We start from the raw sequence: 22,460 nt of genomic DNA, 5'->3' as shown, positions 1-22,460 counted from the left end.
ATAGCAGAAAACCTTTCATGTTGAGTTGGTAATGCAAGGACAGATAGTAAATTATTATGCTAGGCATAGCATAATGGTTAAAAGTGCAGAATTGGAGCACTAAGTTTCTAATTCTGACTTCTGCTACTAAATGGCTGTGTGACCTGGGAAGAGTTACCTCTCTGTACCTTAGTCTCCACATCTGTAAACCAAGACTGCTACTACTACCTATTTAAAAATTTTGTTTGTAGAATTAAATAAGTTAATGAATACAAACAGAATCAATATTCAACAAGTGTTTATTTCTGCTCATCTTTTTTTCTTTTTTTTTTTTTTTTGAGGCGGAGTCTCGCTCTGTCGCCCGGACTGGAGTGCAGTGGCCGGATCTCAGCTCACTGCAAGCTCCGCCTCCCGGGTTCACGCCATTCTCCTGCCTCAGTCTCCCGAGTAGTTGGGACTACAGGCGCCCGCCACCTCGCCCGGCTAGTTTTTTTGTATTTTTAGTAGAGACGGGGTTTCACTGTGTTAGCCAGGATGGTCTCGATCTCCTGACCTCGTGATCCACCCGTCTCGGCCTCCCAAAGTGCTTTTTTTCTTATTATTACTATTTTGCACAGGCGAAATAATGGCGTGATCATGGCTCACTGCAGCCTTGAACTTATGGGATCCAGCAATTCTCCTGCCTCAGTCTCCCAAGTAGCTGGGACTATAGGTGCATGCCACCACGCCCGGCTATTTTTTTGTGTGTGTAGAGACGAGGGTCTCACTATGTTTCCAAGACTGATCTTGAACTCCTGTCCTCAAACTCTCCTCCTGCCTCAGCCTCCCAAGTGCTGGGATTACAGGCATGAGCTACTGCACCTGTCATATTGTTACTATTTTTATCATCATTATTCTAGATATTAAAGCAGGTCTGTATGTATATATACTACTTGCCTTCAACCTCATTGAGTTCAATTATTGAACTTAAATTTTTTGTGTTTTTATTCAGGGATTCTTTTTAGTCCTTTGTTGCCATGTCCTGTGGTAAAGGGAAGCATGAGTAGTATATTTCAGAACCTGCAGGCTTCACAATCTGGTATACTTTACTTATCAACGTAAAAAATCCTCCAGTTCATGTGTAGAAAAGTAGAATCTAAACAGATCAATTTTTAGGGACCTTTTTATTTTCTTAATTTGTAAAATGAATGGATTGGCTTACTCTAAGTTTCTTTCTACCTTAAAAACTATGATTCTGTGAGAACATGAGAAAAGTCCTTTTCTCTTTTCTCATATAATTTTTGTATGTATTGACATAAATCATGTCATCAGGGAGCTGCTTTTAGTTTTTAACCCCCTCATCTCTTCTTTGAAATTGAAACTCTACTCAATGAATTGAAATTTTTCTTAGTATAATATTTAAAGTGGATGACTTAACACTTCATGATTTCTCTCCCTTCCCCTCCCCTTGTCTCCTCTCCTCTCTTCCATTTTTTGAGACAGGGTCTCACTCTCTAGCCCAGGCTGGAGTGCAGTGGCTTAACCTGGGCTCACTGCAGCTTTGACCTCCTAGGGTCAAGCGATCTTCCCACCTCAGCCTCCTGAGTAGATGGGGCTACATGTGTGCACCTCCATGCCTGACTAATTAGAATTTTTTTTTTCCTAGAGACAAGATCTCACTAATTTGCACAGGCTAGTCTTAAACTCCTGGGTACAAGCAATTTGCCTTCTTTGGCCTCTCAAAGTGCTAGGATTACAGGTGTGAGCCACTGCACCTGGCCTTACTTCATGATTTCTGAACAGCCATTTGGTCATCTTCAAACTGTTCTACATACAGAACAAGTATGTTGAACAGTAGTTCGGTAGTTCAACTTGCTGCCATTGAATTTGAGGAACAGGAGATTATTGACTAATAGTTTTGTACACAGGCAAAGCTTATATATTGTTAGTGATAAGACTAAAAATATTGTCTTTGTCTTTTAAAAACTTTTAGATACATGATAATCAGCTGACATCCCTTCCTTGTGCTATAAGAGAGCTAGAAAATCTTCAGAAACTTAATGTCAGGTAAAAATTAAGCTTATTTACTTCTGTTATTGCCGTTATAATGGTTTAAATTTAATATTCTTTACATTTTGTCAGCATTAAAAAAATCTTTGAATTCTCTCAGAAAGTAAAGCAGAATAAGAATTTTAAGTTTTTTAAAGCTTTAATTCTTAGTTTGTATGTTTTTTTCTTTGTTTTAGCATTACCCCCATGATTTCTGATTTTACAAATGCAAGGCTAGTTGATTTTTTTTAAATGCTTAATTTTTTTTTTTTTTATAAAACAATTCTTAGTGGTTTGTTATTGTAGTAAACTTCTTTGTTGACGTCTCAACTTTTAAGTTACCTTGATATTCTAAAAAATATCTAAACAATAATGAAGAAATGTAAAACAATTCTTTCATAAATGAAATATCTCATAGTTTTTGTTAGTAGTCATTTTTAAACTTCTCCAAGGACTCCTGGGGTTCTACAGATATATTTTTGTAACTGTCATGGACATACTGGTACATGGGATGTTCAGTGGCAAAGGGTCTAGCTAACTGTTTGCTTTCTGATACATACCCAGACTTTTAAGAAATAATAACTTTGCCTTATGTTTGTTACATAGACAGGCTATCGGAAGCGAGATTTAAAGAGGTCTTATTTTGGAGTAGAAATAAATGGATTAAGAACTGAAAGCATAGTTTGAAAAACTGTGGCTTATAAAATAGGTACGGTTACAGAGCTATGTAACAATATAGTCAAGTTTGTTTTCTGGAGATAAGCTAACTGGTTTGAGGGAAAATAGTCCCTCCCAGTAATACTCCTTGTTTGATGGAAAACACAAAATTACCATTGGCCAGTGAAAATATATATACATAAAAAGGTGCTAATTATTTAGAACTCTATCAGAGTATCTTCCCCTTACAAGTCAAAGGCATAGACGTGGCCTGTAAAGACAAGAGTGGGGATTGTTGAGAGGAAGAGAAGAAGCAGTAAGTGTTGAGTGACATGGCTTAAGTTTTAGATTGTATACTTAAGAGTATGCAGGTGTGTTCTCAGTGGAGAAGTTTAAAAAAAGTATGAATCTTAGGATGGAATAATTAGCTAAGAAAAGGAGATGGAGGAAATATATAGCTAAAATTACATCTCTTCCCAGTTAGATCCCTATCAAGTATGCAAAGATTTCAGCTAAGTAACCAGTAACAGTAACTGACGTAACAGTATTATTGGTTCTTGTTTTAGAAGACATCTTTTGACTTTTTTTGTCCCAAGAAGTTTTATTTTACTGTAATTTAGGGTTATTGTAAGCACCTTATATTTCCCATTTTCCCCCTGTTATTTGTAAAGTAACTGTATATGGCATGAAAATAGCATGGAATTCATAAGTGAATATTTAAGTTGTGATAAACCTGGGAACTAGTTCAGTCATCTCTTAATTATCACGGAGTATATCATCCTCCATGATTTGGGACTTCTAAACCATTACACTGAATATCTCTCCAGAAGGGCTTAACTGAAAAGACCAAGTATGAAGAAGAGTGGAATTGCATATTACGTTCAACTTGACATCCTAGGTCCTCAAACAGAAATAGCTATTTTTGCCTTAAAGCCGAATCTCCATGTAAGATGTAACTCCATTGTGGTATATGTGTGCATATAGTTTTGTCAAAATTCTGAAAGTCAGTTATAGTATGTATTAGTCCATTTTCATGCTGCTGATAAAGACATACCCGAGACTGGGAAGAAAAAGAGATATAATTGGACTTACAGTTCCACATGGCTGGGAATGCCTCAGAATCACGGTGGGAGGCAAAAGGCACTTCTTACATGGCAGCGGCGGGAGAAAAATGAGGAAGATGCAAAATTGGAAACCCCTGATAAAACCATCAGATCTAGTGAGACTTATTCACTACCACAAGAACAGTATGGGGGAACCGCCCCCATGATTCATATTATCTCCCACCGGGTCCCTCTCACAACACATGAGAATTATGGGAATACAATTCAAGATGAAATTTGTGTGGTAACACAACCAAAGCATATCACAGTATAACAAATTAAGAGCCTAGAATGTCCTATCATATTGCATGTCACATCAAGAGTTGATTATAAGCATGCAATCAAAACATCACAAATTATTTATGTTTGGTTAAAAGCCTTTATTTCTTATGTTATTTTTCTTTGAAACCCCAATGTGGTTACTTTAGATTACTATTATTGTAATGAGTACATATTTTTGGATATGAATTTTGATAAGTACTTAAAATTAGTAACTATATTTGATTTTTGTGAGTCCAGTGTCATTGGTTAGCAAGAAATGTCTTTGATAAATATTTATTATATTGCCACTAAATTATTCGTCATTTATTTTATCAACCAATAGCCATAACAAACTGAAAATACTCCCTGAAGAAATTACAAACCTAAGAAACCTGAAGTGCCTGTATCTCCAGCATAATGAACTAACCTGCATATCAGAGGGATTTGAACAACTTTCCAATTTAGAAGATTTAGTAAGTTGTGATTTTCCAATTTTTTTATAATTCTGGGCTGGTGGGATTTTTCATCAGGCTGAGAAATTAGATATATGATTGAAACTGTGGGAACATGGGAAACTGATTTTGTGATTAGGTTATCAGAAATGTGCATTTCAGTTAGATAGCTAAATTTGTCATTGTAAATTTGGTTTTCCTGTATTATGAAATCAACTTTAAGTTTTAATTTAGGAAGAGTTTGGGAAGGGTGCAGTGAAGATTACTTTGTTATCCAGAGGCTTTACAGCATAGCAGAATAGAGGAAAGTTGTCTTTGGCATATACCAATTCTCTTTTCTGTGCCCATTTCCATTTCCTTCTTTATATTACCTGTGGCCCATCTGCCTTCCAGATGCCCAGGTAATTCACTGAAGGTCCATCTTCTCTACTTTTCAAAATGGCCACACTTCCTGGCAAAATTTTAATTCTATTGTTTCATTTATCTTAAACAGAGATAACCATAAAGAAATACAAATATTATTTTAGTCATATATTATTATTATTATTTTATTTTTGGGGGACAGGGTCTTACCTTATCACCCAGACTGGAGTGCAGTGGTGCGATCTCACTCACTGCAACCTCCACCTCCCAGTTTCAAGTGATTCTCCTGCCTCAGCCTCCCGAGTAGTTGGGATTACAGGCATGTACCACTACTGCCTGGCTAATTTTTGTATTTTTAGTAGAGATGGGGTTTCACCATGTTGGCCGGGCTGATCTCGAACTCCTGACCTCAAATGATCCACCCACCTCAGCCTCCCAAAGTTCCAGCATTACAGGCTTGAGCCACCACTGCTGGCCTAGTCGTATTATTAAGAATAATAAAAACAATAGACATTTATCTTTGAGCATTACATATGGCAAGGTAAGCAGTTTTATCCCCTAATACAATAAGAAAGTAAAGCTGATAAAAAGGAAACTTGGAGCTAGGTGTGGTAGTTCGTGCCTGTAATTCCGTCACTTTGGGAAGCCAAAGTGGATTTTTTGAGCCCAGGAGTTCGAGACCAGCCTGGAAAACATGGCAAAACCCTGTCCCTACAAAAAATACAAAAATTATCCAGGTGTGGTGGCACATGCCTATAAGTCTCAGCTACTCAGGAGGCTGAGGCAGGGAAGTTGCCTGAGTCAGGGAGGTTGAGGCTTTAGTGAGCCATGATTGAGCCACTGCACTCCAGCATGGGTGACAGGAGGCCCTGTCTCAAAGAAAGAGAGAGAGGAAAGAAAGAGAGAAAGGAAGAAAGAAAGAGACAGAGAAAAGGAAATTTGTCAAAAGTAACGCAACTGATAAGTAACAAAATTAGAATTTGCGTATAAGTCAATTTGACTCCAAAGTGTATCTATCTCTTTTTTTTCCATTTTACCACCAAAGAAATAAGATTCCACTGTAGGCTATACCATCTGAAAGACTTTAGCTGTATTAAATCAAAGATACTAATATATAATATCTACTCCACGTAGTCAATTCATATTGCAGTTATTCTTTTCCCTTTTACATGTTTTGGAAAACTCCTGTCATTTTAGCTTGCTTTTCATTAAAGGAAGAAATTACTCCTTTTCTATTTTTATTGTGTGTGCATCCTCCTTGATATTTCCCATCATTTGCTCTAGTGTTTAAAAGTCAAAATATATACTCTTCTCAACCATTCCTTCAGTATCTTCTTGTCTTTCCATATGATCAGATCGGAAATAAGGTTTGGAAAGTAAAAGCCATAGGTATATAAAATGAATGGCAAAGGAAGAAGCCATCAGATTTTCTTATAAAAATTGGTGGTAAAAGGTAGCAGTTGATTTAAAAGAGTCCATTTGGAGTTGAGAACTGAAAGGAAAATTTAAAATAAATAAAATTTCTACTATCCACCTTACATGTTCCCAAAGGCTCATTTGCCTAATGAAAGGATGTTTCATTTCAGAATTGTGTTCTACAGACTCAGTGTCAAATAAACCATAAATGTGAGCAACAATATATTAAAACAGATTAAACACCTATAATTTAAACTAGTGATATTACTAATATATACTGGTAATATAAGTAATAACATATAAAAACTGCTTAGCACAATGCAACTAATTAAATATTTGCTAAAGGAATGACTTGGCATAAATATGGATTAATGTATATACAATGTATTTATGTTTTATATCAAGCAATTACTAACTGCAGTAATTATTTAACTTTATTAGTAATTTTATTTAGAATTTACAAGGGAGTTTATTAGAATTATTTGGGTTTTTAAAAATGCTTTGAAAATTTCTGAATTAAGTTTTTTGTTAATAATTATCTTAGGCTTTTTATTTTGGAATAATTCAAATATAGTAAAAGTTCTCATATACCCTACATCCAACTTTCTGTAATGTTAATATTTGATATAACCACAGGAACACTCAAATGTTCACATTGGTACAATACTAATTAAACTGCAGACTTTATTTAGATTTTCCCAGTTTTTCCACTAATGTCCTTGTTTTTGTTTCAGAGTCCAATGCAGGATACCACATTGCATTTAGTGTTACTAACTTTTGATGTTATAAAATACTTATTTATTAGCAATCTTTTATTCTTAGAGTTTTTAGTATTAGAGTTGTAGAATATGTTATGTTGTCTGTTGTAGATTATGATAATATATTGTTGTTATAAAATAATTATAGCAGTATGTTTTCAAAAAAAGATTTGATCCAGTATTTTTACCTTTTTCTATCTTCTTGGTTTCTTCAGAGTTACAAAATGTTACTGTTAGATTAAATGAATTGTTTAGTGTTAGATTATTTAATGTTATATTACATGAAAATCTTCGGAATGGTTTTCCGTTCTTTAAAGGAAAACCATTTTTTCTTATTCATTGTTGCCATTGATACTACTTAACACTTTGCTGTTATGTAGTGGAGCACTTTACACCTAATTTGAGTGAGAACTTAAAGTATAATAAAACAAAGAACAACAACAACAACAACAAAAAATTACCTGATTCGTAACAACGGCTTTTAAAGGGAGTTTCAAAAAAAAGTTCTCTTATAACTATTTATAGAAAAAACAATCATTTAAAGAAACATTGAGGTATAGCGATTATTTAAGCAATCTTGAGTGAATGAAGAGTAGAGGGTAAACTTCTAGTACCAGTCAAAGCTGACTTGCTGAAGTCAGCAGAAGAACTAACTGAAGATATTTTTTTTCCCTCAAAAATTTGAATGGCCATTTTTCAGCCTTATTTTTCCTTTTCTCAGGAATTTTTCTTTCTTGCAAAGATGTTTTTCATTTCACATGACAGTTTATTAATAATACGTCTAATTCTTCTTGGGCACTCGATAAATATTGGATGAATATATGAATTTTTGCATTGAAAATATGATGCATAATATGACATAGTTTTAACAGAATCCGTTATGTAAAATAGTTTTGAAGTTAGAATTCATTTATAGCCTGTCTAGTACCATTGATGAACATATAGTGGGCCTGCAGATATTGAAAAAGAATCTTGAAATGAATGATGATCTGTGAAATTTTCAGTGAATGAGGGTTACAAAACTTATCACATCTTAAGTAGTCTCTTTTATGTTGTAATTCCTTCAAAAATTTGAAATCCTTTTTAGAGCATTGTTTATTTATTTTTTTACTTGTTTATTCATTTATTTTGTCTTTCTCTTTTTAAAGGATCTTTCAAACAATCGTCTTACAACTCTTCCTGCTAGTTTTTCTTCTCTGTCCAATCTGGTGAGACTCAATCTTTCTAGTAATCAACTGAAGAGTTTGCCAGCGGAAATAAATAGAATGAAAAGTAAGTATTTTCTGTTTTATATAATACATAAATTTAAAGTTGATGCAACTTACATTTAGAAAGTAATTTTTAATATAGTTACAGAGAACTAAAGTAGTAGATTTTTATAGTGGTAAATGCGAACAATAGCAACTGGTTAGATTTTCTCCAGACCATTATTATATATCAACTGCCTAAAGAAATACTGTCATAAAGATACTTAGGCATATGAAAAAGAAGAAAATATGATTATTAGTTGTAGTAGGATTATATACCTAAGCTATACTGTCTTTCATTCATTCATTCTACATTCATAGAGAGGTTAGTCCCCTCTTACTGGTGAATCTACCTATGATATGTAGTTGTGTTAAAGCTGTAGCCTCCTCATGGTCCGTAAGTAATAATGTCGAGAAATAAGTCATGTTTTGTCTGAGGTCCCAGGTTGTCAATCTTTTTTTAAAAAAACAAAATGTCAAAATTTATTGGTTCTATTAAAGTTTGCCATCAAACCATAGTATTTGAAGTATTGTAGAACTAATATTAAGGGATTAAAAAAGTCAAGGTACATTTTAGTACCGTTTAAATTAGTATACTTCATTATAAAATTCTTAAGAGTCTAAAATCATTAGTGATTTTTTTGTTTGTTTGTTTAAAGAAACTGTTATTACCAGGCACCATGGCATGTGCCTGTAGTCCCAGTTACCCAGGTGGCTGAGGCAGGAGGATCGCTTGAGCCCAGGGAGTTCTGGGCCATAGTGCGGCTATGCTGATTGGGTGTCCACACTTAAGTTCAGCATCATTATGGTGACCTCCCGTAGTGGGGGACCACCAGGTTGCCTAAGGAGGGGTGAACCAACCCAGGTCAGAAACAGAGCAGGTCAAAACTCCCATCTGATCAACAGTGGGATTGTCCCTTTAAATATCCACTACACTCAAGCCTGGGCGACATGGTGAGACCTCTTCTGTCTCTCTAAAAAAGTAAAATAAAATAGATTAATTAAAGAAACTGTTATTTTGTTATTATTTCTTGGTTGATGGTTAGTTTTTTTTTTTTTTTTTTCCTGATATTTGTAAGCCTTCTTCAATTTTAAAAACCTCCCTTTTGTGGAGCAAGTCATAGAAATGATTGCCTGCATTCAGTTGCAGATAAGTTTGAGGTAAATTTCTAAAATTGTGTTGTTTTGCTTTAGATTAATAGTTATTTGTTGTTTAAAACTGGAGTTTTAAAATGAGTTAAATCTTCCCTAAATCAAATTGACATTTTAGGGAAGTCTTTACTTGGGATACCAATAGTTAAGATTTTCCTGAATTTGTCATTTTTTCCAATAAGGATATTATAAAGAGCAGTTAAATGTAAAATATATCTAGAATGAAGATATAAGCAGCATGGACTTTTTTCATAAATTGAGTGGAAATATCTTGAGAGGTAGGAACATACAGATAAATCAACTGAAAAATACATTTGAGTTTATAGTAATTTTTCTAATATCCAATGTTATGACCAGATGCTTTCTGTTTCTCAGCCATGACAATGATACTTTTAAGCTGTTACACAGAGTACATTTAGTTGTACTTTAACAGAGTACCAGAACTTTATTTTTAAATGTATTATGAAAATGACCCGGATTATTGTTAAATTGCCCAGGCTGGGGTGCAATGACGTGATCATAGCTCAGTGCAACCTCTGTCTCCCAGGCTCAAGCATTCTTCCTGCCTCAACCTCCCAAGTAGCTGGGACTACAGGCATGCACCACCATGCCCAGCTGATTTTTCTTTTTATTTTTAGTAGGGAAGAAGTTTCACTCTATGGTGCCCAGGCTGGTCTTGAACTCCAGAACTCAAGTGATCCGCCCACCTTGGCCCTCCCAAAGTGCTGGCATTACAGCACAACTGGCCTAAATAATAATTTTAATATTACTATTTCTCTTTAATTATAATTAAATGTAGAAAAATTTACATTTATTTAATTCAATGGTGTTTGAATATTCTTGATTATATGGCACAGGTTCATAAGTCCTCATAGTAATTTCTTACACATTCTTTAAAGTTGTATATGATCAGAAACTAATTTTTTTTCTCTAGTATTTTTGTTTTTCACTGAATATATATTGCAGGGTTGAAGCATTTGGATTGTAATTCAAATCTCTTGGAAACTATACCTCCTGAATTGGCTGGCATGGAATCACTAGAACTGCTGTATTTGCGGAGGAATAAATTATGTTTTCTACCAGAATTTCCTTCTTGTAGTCTGTTGAAGGTACTATTTAGTTGATTATTAAATAACTATTTTTTCCAAAAGTTAATTATTAAAATGCATTTTTTAAAGGAGCTAATGTTGTTTTACATTGGGACTATGTATTAGTTATAAATACTGTGTTTTTCCTGTGTTAATACTTTTCAGAATTTGAATATGATTACTTACATTAGTGGTATTTTTAGTAATACATTTTTAAAAAGAATTTTAAAAATAGAGATTTGTCCATTTCATCTGACCAGTAGTTCATAACTGGAGAAGTAGTAGATAAAGAGGCTAAAATTGTAAGTAGGAGACCTGGAATACTAACCAGGATTATGCACCTAATTCTATAAAGTGCCACCTCTTACCTTTACCTAATCATAATCAAGTATGTTTGAAATGAATTACATTCTTTTGGCTTTAAGTATGTAGAATTAATACTGTCTTCTAAATTTGCCGTGGTTTGCCTTTTTTTATATATACCTTTAAGCTCTAGTGTTAAAAGAGTTTATTTTAAACAGAACGATGACATATAAAATGAACTGAAAAAGTTTTCCTTTAATTAAGAATAATTTTTCATCTGATAATTATAGTTTCTAATAATGGCAAATCAGTATATAAAATAATCACCAATGAAAATGTTAAGTAACCAACTGATTACAGTTGATCCTTGAATAATGCAAAGGTTATGGGCATTGACCCCCATGGACTTGAAAATCTGTGTGTAGCTTTTGACTCCCCAAAAACTAGTGGTAGTCTCCTGTTGACCAGAAGCCTTACCAATAACATAAACAATTGATTAACATATAATTTGTATGCCATATGTATTATGTACTATGTTCTTACAATAAAGTAAGCTGGAGAAAAGAATCTTATTAAGAAAATCATAAGGAAGAGAAAATGTGTTTACTATTAATTAAATGGAAGTCAGTCATCATAAAGGTCTTCATTTTCATTGTCCTCATGTTGAGTAGGCTGAGGAGGAGAAAGAGAAGGGGTTAGTCTTGCTGTCTCAGAGATGGCAGAGGTGGAGGGAAATCCATATATAAGTGGACCTGTACAGTTCAAACCCATTGTCGTTCAAGGATCAACTGTGTTTATAGTACTATGCTGTATTGATACCACAATTTACATCATCTGCTTACAAGATGAATCCTGTGTCTGAAATGGTGAGCAACTTCAATCTATGGTATATGTCAAGCAATTCGACTTTTCTTGTAATGTCATGACTTTTCACTCCTTCTTGGGAGAACTTTCAGCATCACTAATAGCACTTCATATTAGTCCCATGATGTTATTTGAAATTTATAGTTTTTGCAGTAAACACTATGAGAAACACAAGAGAACTGCAAGAGATCATTTTTTACTGTGACACGCAATTTACTGGAGAGGTGAACTGCTCACCTGGAAATGATTAGCTTCATACAGGTTTTAAGTGGATGCTCACAACATACGCTCACCACTGTACCAACAAGAAGTGGCAACAAAATCATTATAATAGTACAGTATGTACTACAGTTAATTTTATGTAGTTATGGTTTTTCTTTTTTTGAGACAGAGTCTCTGATTTATTATTATTATTATTATTATTATTATTTTGAAGCAGAGTCTTGCTCTGTCATCCAGGCTGGAGTACAGTGGTGCAATCTCAGCTCACAGCAACCTCTGCCTGACAGGTTCAAGTGATTCTCCTGCCTCAGCTTCCCAAGTAGCTGGGATTACGGGTGCCCACCACCACGCCCGGCTAATTTCTGTATTTTTAGTAGAGACGGGGTTTCACCATGTTGGCCAGGCTGGTCTCAAACTCGTGACCTCAGGTTATCAGCCTGCCTCGGCCTCCCAGAGTGCTGGGATTACAGGCGTGAGCCCACCGTGCCTAATTTTATGTAGTGATGACTGCATCTTCACATTTGTTTACATTTCTCTGTAAGTTGTATGTAAGTTTTGATACATTTTAACTTTTTATAATAGATTTGTATATATTTTATGGTAATCAACGATAAACTAGTATCTACATATATTAAATGCATTCATGACATAGTAACTTTTTTTTTTATTTTTAAAAGTGTTTTTAGGCTACACAGTTGGTTTGCAAGCTTTTTCAAATTGTCACAAATCTCCAAAATAAAATTTCAATATATTTTCTGAAAAAAATTTATATATAAGTGGACCCTCACAGTTTAGACCCTTGTTCAAGGACCAACTGTATAATATAAATAACTTTTTAAAAAGCTGATACAACTTTGTTTTGCAAGTAGTTTTTGATTTATACTTTTATTATTTAAATGTAACTACTAAATTATTTCTCTACTTTGGTTTTTTTTTTTTTTTTGGAGATGGGTTCTTGCTCTGTCATCCAGGCTAAAGTGCAATGGCGTGATCTCTGCTCACTGCAACCTCTGCCACCTGGGTTCAAGCGATTCTCCTGCCTTAGCCTCCTGAGTAGCTGAAACTACAGGCATGCGCCACCATGCCTGACTAATTTTTTGTATTTTTAGTAAAGACGGGGTTTCACCACATTGGCCAGGCTGGTCTCAAACTCCTGAACTTGTGATCCGCCCGCCTCAGCCTCCCAAAGTGCTGGGATTACAGGCATGAGCTACTGCGCCCAGCCTACTTTGGTTTTATAAACTTGATGTTTCTGCCAGATTCAACCTTTGATTATTTTTAAATTGCCAAAAAAATTTCTCATTTGCCATTCTTCTTTAGCTGAAAGATAGCCTAAATGTAATTGAAAATGTAAACATCTTGATATTTATAAAGTTACATTTTTTCTATGTGTTTTTCAATCGCTTGAAATTGAGAGTACCTACAATTTTATTTTCATTATCTACTATAAAATTGAATACAGAGATACACATAACTCATCTTTGATTTTGTAGGAATTGCACGTAGGTGAAAACCAGATTGAAATGTTAGAGGCAGAGCATCTTAAACATCTGAATTCAATTCTTGTGCTAGACCTGAGGGATAACAAGTTAAAATCTGTTCCAGATGAAATTACACTACTACAGTCCTTGGAAAGGCTTGACTTAAGCAACAATGATATTAGTAGGTAAGTTTAAATATCAAATGCATAGAAATTATGTTTGTATTTGGTTATAATTCATCATTTGAAATGTTTGTTAAATAACCATGAGGTTCCTTTTTTCTAAATTGAATTCTAAATATTGATTGAGCAGTAATTATGAACAGATAAAGATTAGGTTTTGTCTTTAACAGCAAACTAGATATGATAATAGAAGCAGACATATTTATGACTTACTCTAACTAGATTATCATTAGTATTAGTATTATTACTCTTATTAGAGTATAATTTAGTTCTAGTTACCCCCTAGAACTAAATTCTAAGAACGCTGGAATATATTTACTTTAAAAGCATTGCCATAGTACTGTTTCCCAAATATGGGTATGTATTAGAATCATTTGAGAAACATTGAGAAAAAAAAAATACAGTTTCTGGGACACTAATGAATCAGAATCTCTGATGATGGGACCTTAGAATTTTTGTTCTTTGTTTTCTTTAAACCAATTCCTAGAATTTGATGCTTCTGGTCTTCCAGCCAGCAATTAACTGGGAACCATGTATACCAACCCTTTCTTTGTTTTATTCCATTACCCTAGAATGCCTTTTTTTTTTTTTTTTGCCTAATAGTATTTCATTTTTCATTTTAAGTCCAAATCTGGTTTTTGCTACTCCCTTCTCCCCGTTAAAGCCTCACCAGTGTCTATATCTCTACTCTCATGGCAACTTGACTTGTTTAGCATTTGTCTTTTTATATCATATTCATTTGTTAGTATGTAACTTATATATAATAAAATTTACCAATCAAGCATACAACTTGATGATTTCTGGCAACGGTATATATTTGTGTAACCATAATCACAGCCATGTAGAACATTTCTATCTCCCTAAAAAGTTTCCTCATACCTTTTGCAGTCAATTCCTTTTCCATACCTCAACCCTTGGCAACCACTGATGTGCTATGTTACTATAGTTTTGTCCTTTTTAGAATGTCACATAAATGGAATTACATAGAATGTAGTTTTTGTGTCTGACTTCTTTCATGTAACATAAAGTTTTTTGTGATTCATTCATGTGGCTGTATGTATCAGTAGTTTTATTTTTATTGGTGAATGTTACTCTATTGTACAGAGTTAGATATACCACAGTTCATGTGTCTTTTCAGTAGTTAGTTGATGGACATTTGAGTTGTTTTTGATTTTTTGCTATTGTAAACATCTGTGTGCAAGTTTCTGCGTGGACATTATTTTCATTTCTCTTAAGTAAACGTGTAGCAGTATGTTTGCTTAGTTGTATCTTGACCATATGTTTAAAGACTCCACTTTTGAAAGTGACTGTACTATTTTATATTCCCACCAGCATTGTAAGATAATACGTATTATATTTTAGTTACCTGTATGTGTTCTTTTCCTGTGTTCAACTGAGGACTTGAGAACAAGAATCTTGCTATCACTATACCTGTGCGCTATATTTTGTAGATGCTTAATAGATTTTATTGATAGTGAATTTTTGTGTATAAATGGTTTTTTAAATGTGCCAGAGATGAAGATGAATTTCCTTATTGAATGGAAACATGAATTGGACATTCAATAATATATTTTTCTTTCTATTTGTCATCTTTTTTCAATTAGAATTTTGTTTCCTTGCTCTAAGTGCAAAATCAGAACATTTAGTATCAGTGAGGATGTCGATGTTGAATCACTGATTCATTCAAATTTATGTTTAACATTTACTTTTTTAGCAAATGTTATATTTTAACAAATGTTTTATAGCTCACATTCTTTTTAAATTAATCCCAATGTGACAATTTTGAAAACAAATCTGATTTTTCTTTTATATGTTTAGCATTTATCTTGAAGGGAAATGTTTTAGGTCTGCATTACTTGGCCTTTCTTTGAGACTATTCTGTGATATGTTGTTTGCCGTATGTTGTTTTATAGTTAACTATGGTTGGAGTATACTTACATTTGATGCTTTCCCTGAAATCAGTTTAATCTTTTATAGTCTTCCCTATTCATTGGGGAACCTTCATTTGAAATTTTTGGCATTAGAAGGAAATCCTTTGAGAACAATTCGAAGAGAAATTATAAATGTAAGTATATTTGGAATTCAACTCTTTGTTAAATTGAAATTCAGACATATATGTTGATCTATAAAACTGCAAGGCATGTCTTGGTGAATGTCTTTGTCTCCACCCTTTTAGAAAGGAACACAAGAAGTCCTAAAATATCTACGAAGCAAGATCAAAGGTACTTTAAAATGTTCTCTTATATTTTGAAGGGTTCATAAAAAGTGAAGAATTAATAGTACATAAATTTAAATGTCTTTTGGGTATACATATTTGGAAGCAGTAGATCCTAGCAGGTGTGGCTAATTCTAAATCCATATAGTCTGTAAGTGTGCTGAGGTTATAAAAATATCTTTAAACTTACAATAATAATGTTCTGTCTGTAATCTCTTTGAATTGTGTTAAGTCTGCCAATTAGAAAATTTAACAAGAAAGATTCAGTAAGCACTTAGTACTTCAACTTTGAAAAAGGAGTAAAACTTGACTTTCAGGATAAATGGGTTCTGTTGACTAGAACGTATGTTGACAAGTATTTCATTATCTATTTTTCTTGCCCAGCTTTGCTAAACTCTGACAAAAATTAAGACAAAAGACACTTTTCAGGATATGTTAATTTAGCAAGAATATGTACCAAAAGTGAAAATAATACAATAAACTTAATTTTTAGTAATTTACTAAACATGTCATATACCCAGTTTTTATTTATGTCTATCATTATAGAATAAACTAAAACATTTTGGGAAAAAAAATAGTTGTATGAGTGCTTTGCTAAGTAACAAACCACTCCAGACCATAATGGCTAAATGTGGTAGCTGTTAATTTAGTTCACAACTTTGTTGGTTATGCATAGCTTAGCTTAGCACTATGTTGCCAGTCAACATATATTAAATAAGATAATTGCATAGTTTAGCTATTTTTTCTGCTTTATCCTTCAAGTAAATTATTAAAATAGTTTTCTAAGACTCTTATTTTCTATCAAGGAAAGTGTTTCCTTCTCCAAATATGCTTTCTCGTCCAGAAGAAATTGATTATTCTGTCACGAATCAGTTAGAGGTCATGTCATGTCAGACTGATCAAAATTATATGAACAGAAAGCCAAGATGAACTTAGTGTAAGTTACAGTTATGTACAAACATTTCTGTTAGACAGTTTCTATCCAAAGATGGGAGAGTGAATCATTCATATAATTTTATTCTTTCCAGAATCCCTACAAAAAAAAAATTGGTAACGGAAATGTTTTAAAGATATACTTCCATAACGATAGGGAGAATGGGGGAAAAAATAAAATAATAAACGTGGACATTGGAAAGTGAGTTGTTTAGTTGGTTTGGGCTACTATAACAAAATATACTGTAATTTATAAATAACAAATTTATTGCTCATGGTTCTAGAGAACTGTAATCAAAGCACCAGCAGATTTGGTGTCTGGTAAGGACCTGTTTCTCATAGATGGCACCTTCTTCATGCTTTCACATGGCAAAAGGAGGCTAAGAAGCCCCCTAAGACTTCTTTTATAAGGGCACTATTCCCATTCATGATGGCTCTGCCCTCAATATCTAGTTACTTTACAAAGGCCCTATCTCTTAATACTGTTACCTTGGTGGTTAGATTTCAACATAGGAATTTTGGGGTAACACATACATTTAAGCCATAGCATAACTGAACAGATGGTGACTGAGTTAGTAAATCAGAAAGACCTTTTGGCTATTACAGATAATGCTGTAATAAACATTCATGTACAGGTTTCAGTGTGAATGTATATTTTCATTCCTCTTGGGTATATATACCTAGGAGTAACACATTTCTCGGTCATATGATAACTCTATGTTTAATCATTTGAGGAACTGCCAAACTGTTTTCCAAAGCAACTGCACCAATTGACATTCTTACCAGTAGTATATAAGCGTTCTGATTCCACCACATCCTCGTCAACATTTGTTATCTAATTCTGATTCTAGCCATCTTGTTGGGTCTGAAATGGCATCTCATTGTGGCTTTGATGTGCATTTTTTCTGATGAGTAATAATGTAGAGCGTCTTTTCCTGTGCTTTATTAGCCATTTGTGCATCTTTAGAGAAATGGCTATTCAGATTCTTTGTCTGTGTTTTGTTTTTTTTTTAATCATTGAGCTGTAAGAGTTCTTTCCATATTTTAGATACAAATCCCTTGTTCAATAAATGATTTGCAAATATTTTATAGTTCTCTGTGGGTTGTCTTTTCATTTTCTTGATGTTGTTCTTTGAAGTATAAAAGTTTTAATTTTGAGCAAGTCCAGTTTTTCCTTTTTTCCTTTTTTTGTTCATTTTTTTTTTTTATATCTAAGAAAGCTTTACAAAATCCTAGGTTATAAAGATTTGGCCTATACTTCTAAACATTTTATACTGCCATTGTTTTACAATTTAGGTCTTTGATCAATTTTGAATTACTTTTATATGCAGTGTGAGGTAAGAGTCCAATTTCATTGTTTTGTATGTGGCTATTCAGTTTCTCAGCACCATTTGTTGAAAAGAGTATTCTGGCTGGGCGCGGTGGCTCACACCTGTAATCCCAGCACTTTGGGAGGCGGAGACGGACGGATCACGAGATCAGGAGATCAAGACCATCCTGGCTAACGCGGTGAAACCCTGTCTCTACTAAATATACAAAAAAAAAAAAAAAGAAAAAAATTAGCCGGGCGTGGTGGCGGGCGCCTGTAGTCCCAGCTGCTTGGGAGGCTGAGGCAGGAGAATGGCGTGAACCCGGGAGGCGGAGCTTGCAGTGAGCCAAGATTGCGCCACTGAACTCCAGCCAGGGCGACAGAGTGAGACTCCGTCTCAAAAAAAAAAAAAAAGGAAAGAGTATTCTTTCTACTTTGAATGGTCTTGGCATTCTTGTAAAAAATCAGCTGACTATAAATGTATTGGTTTATTGCTCTACCGTCAGTTTTATTCTGTTGATCTATATGTCTGACCTGTGCCAGTTCCAAACTGTCTTGATTACCATTGCTTTGTAGTAAGTTTTGAAATCAAATCAGGAAGATTGAGGGCTCCTACTTTGGGAGGGCTCCTCTTCTTTCTCAGGATTGCTTTGGCTATTATGGATTTCTTGCAATTCCATATGAATTTTAGAATTAACTTGTTAATTTCTACAAAGATATAGATTATGCATTTCTGTAGATCAGTTTGGGGAATATTGTTACAACAATATTAAGCCTTCCACTCATGAGCATGGAATGTTTTTCCATTTTAGAGCTTTAATTTCTTTACACAATGTTTTATAGTTTGCAGAATATAAGTTTTATACTTCTCTTAAGTTTATTTCTAAGCATTTTATTCCTTTTGATGCTATTAGGCATATAATTGTTTTCTTAATTCTATTTTTGTGCTGTTATTTGCAGCTGTATAGGAATACAATGATTTTTGAATGCTGATCTTGTACCCTGCAACCTTGATGAAACTATTAGTTCCAATAATTTTTTGGTGTATTCCTTTGGATGTTCTATATACAAGACTATGTTATTTGCAAATAGAGATAGTTTTACTTCTTCCTTTCCATTCCGGATGCCTTTAATTCCTTTTTTTTGCCTAATTCCCTTGGCTAGACCTACCTCCAGGACAGTAGTGAATAGAAGGACTGAGACTGGACATCTTTGGGGGAAAGCTTCTAGTTTTTCATCATTAAGTAACATTAGGTTAGCTGTAGGTTTTTTGTAGATTCCCTTTATCATGTTAAGGAAGTTCCCTTCTATTTCTGGTTTTTGAGTGTGTTTATCCTAAACGAGTTGTTGAGTTTTTGTCAATTTTTTTTTCTGCGTCTGTTGAGATGGTTGTGTGATTTAAAAAATTCTGCGTAATATGCTGTTACATTAATTGATTTTCAGATGGTAAATCAACTCGCATCCATGGTTAAATCCCACTTAGTAATGGTGTATAATACTTTGTAAATGTTGCTAGATTTGTTTTTTAGTGTTTCGTTGAGAATTTGAGAGTTTTTGATCTGTTTGTTTTCTTGTGATTTTTTTTTTTTTTTTTCTGGTTTGGGTGATAGCCTAATAATGGCATCATAAAATGAGTTGAGAAATGTTCCCTCCTCTTTTGTTTTTTGGGTGAATTTATGAAGAGTTGATATTAATTTTTTGAATGTTTGGTAGAATTCAGCAGTGAAGCCATTTAGGTATGAGCTTTTCTTTGTGGTTAGGTTTTTTTATTACTCTTCACATGTTATAGATATACTCAGATTGTCTGTTTCTTCTTGAGTCAGTTTCAGTAGTTTGCGTCTTTCTAGGAATGTGTCCATTTTATCTGAGTTATTTAATTTGTTGGCATATAGTTGCCATAGTTTATCCTTTCCATTTTTGTAAGGTTAGTAATAATGTCCTCTCTTTCATTTCTGATTCTAGTAATGTGAGTCTTCTCTCTTTTTTTCTAGGCCACACTAGCTGAAGATTAGTTAATTTTGTTGACCTTCCAAAGAATGAGCTTTTAGTTTCATTGATCTTCTCTATTGTTTTCTATTTCATTAATTAACACTGTAATTATTTGTTTCCTTCCAATTGGTTTAGATTTCTATTGCAGGTGTGACTGACTGGCGCCAGCATTGTAGGTGGTTAAAGAATTTACCGAGACAGTTGTGGTAAAGAAAGGCAGATTTATTAGAGAAAGTACGAAGATATGTTGCAAGGGTGCAGCAAGTAGCCCATTAGCAAAGGGGCTGTCTGCCAAGAGGCGGGTGCTGGAGGGGAGTTTTATAGGTTCATGCTTGGAGTGGGCTCTACAGAACGAGGTCATGCTGCTGGGGCTGTGTACAGAGGGAGGTATTTGGGAACAGGATGTGCCAGCAAGTTGTGATTAGAGTTGTCTATGATTAGCTGTGTCTTGGAACAATTGTTCTCCCCCCACCCCACCCCTTTTAATTGTTGCTTACTTATCTTATCAGGACTCCAGAGTTTAGTTTGTTCTTTTTTTCTAGTATCTTAAGGTGGAAAGTTAGGTTATTGATTTTGGGATCTTGTTTCTTGACATAGGCATTTACAGCTATAAATTTCCCTCTAAGCATGGCTTTATCTACAGCTCATATGTTTTGGTATGTCGTGCCATTTTCATTTACCTCGAAGTATTTTATGATTTCTCTTTTGATATCTTCTTTGACCCCATTGGTTGTTTAAGGATATGTTGTTAAATTTCCATTATAATGTGTCCCTGACATAAAAAAATGTTTTAAGTCTGTTTTGTCTGATATTATTATAGACACTCAGCTTTTCTGCAGTTGTCTTATTCCTTGGTTTCCTCCTGTGAGCTAGTTTGTGTACAGCCTGCTTGTGTACAATCTAGGCTGTATCTTCAGTAGATCCAGGAATTTCATCCCAACTGCCTTTTACCACAACCTTCATTGTTTTTGAGAGTTTTCATGCTTTGTTGTGAGTGAAATCAGTTCCTTTGGGAAGAGATTAGGAGCCGTTTTTATGACCTGTTTCTTCCCCAGGCAAAATCTTTGAGCCCGGGCTGTGAAGCTGGGAATATGGAAGATGGCAAGTTTCTCTAAGAGTAACTCTCTCCTCTAGGAGCTGAACACTCAGTAGAAGGAGTCAGCAATAGACAGGTTCTCTTGGTTTGCCTCTCCTTGCTTTGAACCACCAACTTATGAGCCAGGGGAAGAGCAGTCAGAGCCCCAGTATTCTCATCATGCCAAGTTCAAGGTAGAGCCTCCTTTCTGTACATGGGACCGGAGTAGAAGAAGGGAGTCCTCACCCTACTCATCAGGGATTTAGCATTAGCAACAGGCAGCTGATGGCAGGATGAGGAATGCTGACATTCCTCTCAGGAGGAAAGCCCTCTGGCTGGGAGATAAGGTTTGGGGCTGGAGGGTTGGGGAAGAGGGAACCCTATGTTCTTAGTGATAGCCTTCTGGAGTGGAGTTTCTACCTCTCTGACCTAGAGAAGGGGAGAGAGGGAGCAGTCTAGGTTCAAATACCACAGACTCACCTCTTAACAAATTTTCGCAGATTTTCTTGAACAGCTATTTCTTCATTTGCTGTTTGCTAATAGAATCATTTTCAAGGCTAGGCATGGTGGCTTACGCCTGTAGTCCCAGCTCTTTGGGAGGCCAAGGCAGGTGGATCACTTGAGGTCAGGAGTTCCAGACCAGCCTGGCCAACATAGTGAAACCCCATCTCTATTAAAAATACAAAAATTAGCCAGGAGTGGTGGCACACACCTAGAGTCCCACCTACTCAGGAGGCTGAGACAGGAGAATCACTTGAACCTGTGAGGTGCAGGCTATAGTAAGCTGAGATTGTACCACTGCACTCCAGCCTATGCAACTCAGAGCAATACTCTGTCTCAAAATAAATAAATAAAAATAGATTCATTTCCAGAGGCTTTAAATTATGCTTATTTTTTGTTTTTCTTTTTGTTTTCAGACAGAGTCTCATTCTGTCGCCCAGGCTGGAGTGCAGTGGTGCTATCTCGCCTCACTGCATCCTCCACCTCCCAGGTTCAAAGAATTCCTCTGCCTCAGCCTCTTGAGTAGCTGGGACTACAGGCATTTGCCACCACACCTGGCTAATTTTTTTGTATTTTTAGTAGAGATGGGTTTTTGCCATGTTGGCCAGGCTGGTCTTGAACTCCTGACCTCAGATGATTTGGCTGCCTCAGCTTCCCGAAGTGCTGGGATCATAGGTGTGAGCCACCATGCTCAGCATCCCTTTCCGCCAACTTTTTAAAAAAATTTATTTTTTTTACAGTTTTTAACCAGCTTTTCTGCGGAGCAGATTAACAGAGCTCCTCTTGCTGTCGTGATGGAAGTTGATCTTTGGGAAGTATATTTTCTATGTGAAGTCTATGCAAAAGGAGAACAAAAACTGGATAAAACTAGCAGTCTGCCAT

The 22,460-nt window shown here is 34.9% G+C and overlaps 1 protein-coding gene across 2 annotated transcripts in view; it reads left to right on the top strand.

The window, feature by feature from the left end:
• LRRC40 (leucine rich repeat containing 40) overlaps positions 1 to 22,460 on the top strand; it is a 65,504-nt gene that overhangs the window by 19,397 nt on the left and 23,647 nt on the right. For both annotated transcript variants that reach the window (XM_033225263.1, XM_033225264.1), the window contains exons 3-9: positions 1,952 to 2,025; positions 4,372 to 4,501; positions 8,166 to 8,289; positions 10,383 to 10,525; positions 13,387 to 13,559; positions 15,534 to 15,621; positions 15,733 to 15,778. In XM_033225263.1, coding sequence (XP_033081154.1) covers positions 1,952 to 2,025; positions 4,372 to 4,501; positions 8,166 to 8,289; positions 10,383 to 10,525; positions 13,387 to 13,559; positions 15,534 to 15,621; positions 15,733 to 15,778 — 778 coding nt within the window. The remainder of the gene's footprint in view (positions 1 to 1,951; positions 2,026 to 4,371; positions 4,502 to 8,165; positions 8,290 to 10,382; positions 10,526 to 13,386; positions 13,560 to 15,533; positions 15,622 to 15,732; positions 15,779 to 22,460) is intronic.

The sequence above is a fragment of the Trachypithecus francoisi genome, unplaced genomic scaffold, assembly GCF_009764315.1.
Source record: "Trachypithecus francoisi isolate TF-2019V2 unplaced genomic scaffold, Tfra_2.0 Lachesis_group12, whole genome shotgun sequence".
Taxonomy (NCBI): Eukaryota; Metazoa; Chordata; class Mammalia; order Primates; family Cercopithecidae; genus Trachypithecus; species Trachypithecus francoisi.
Note: the sequence above shows the minus strand (reverse complement) of the source record. Positions and strands in the feature narration are given on the sequence as shown.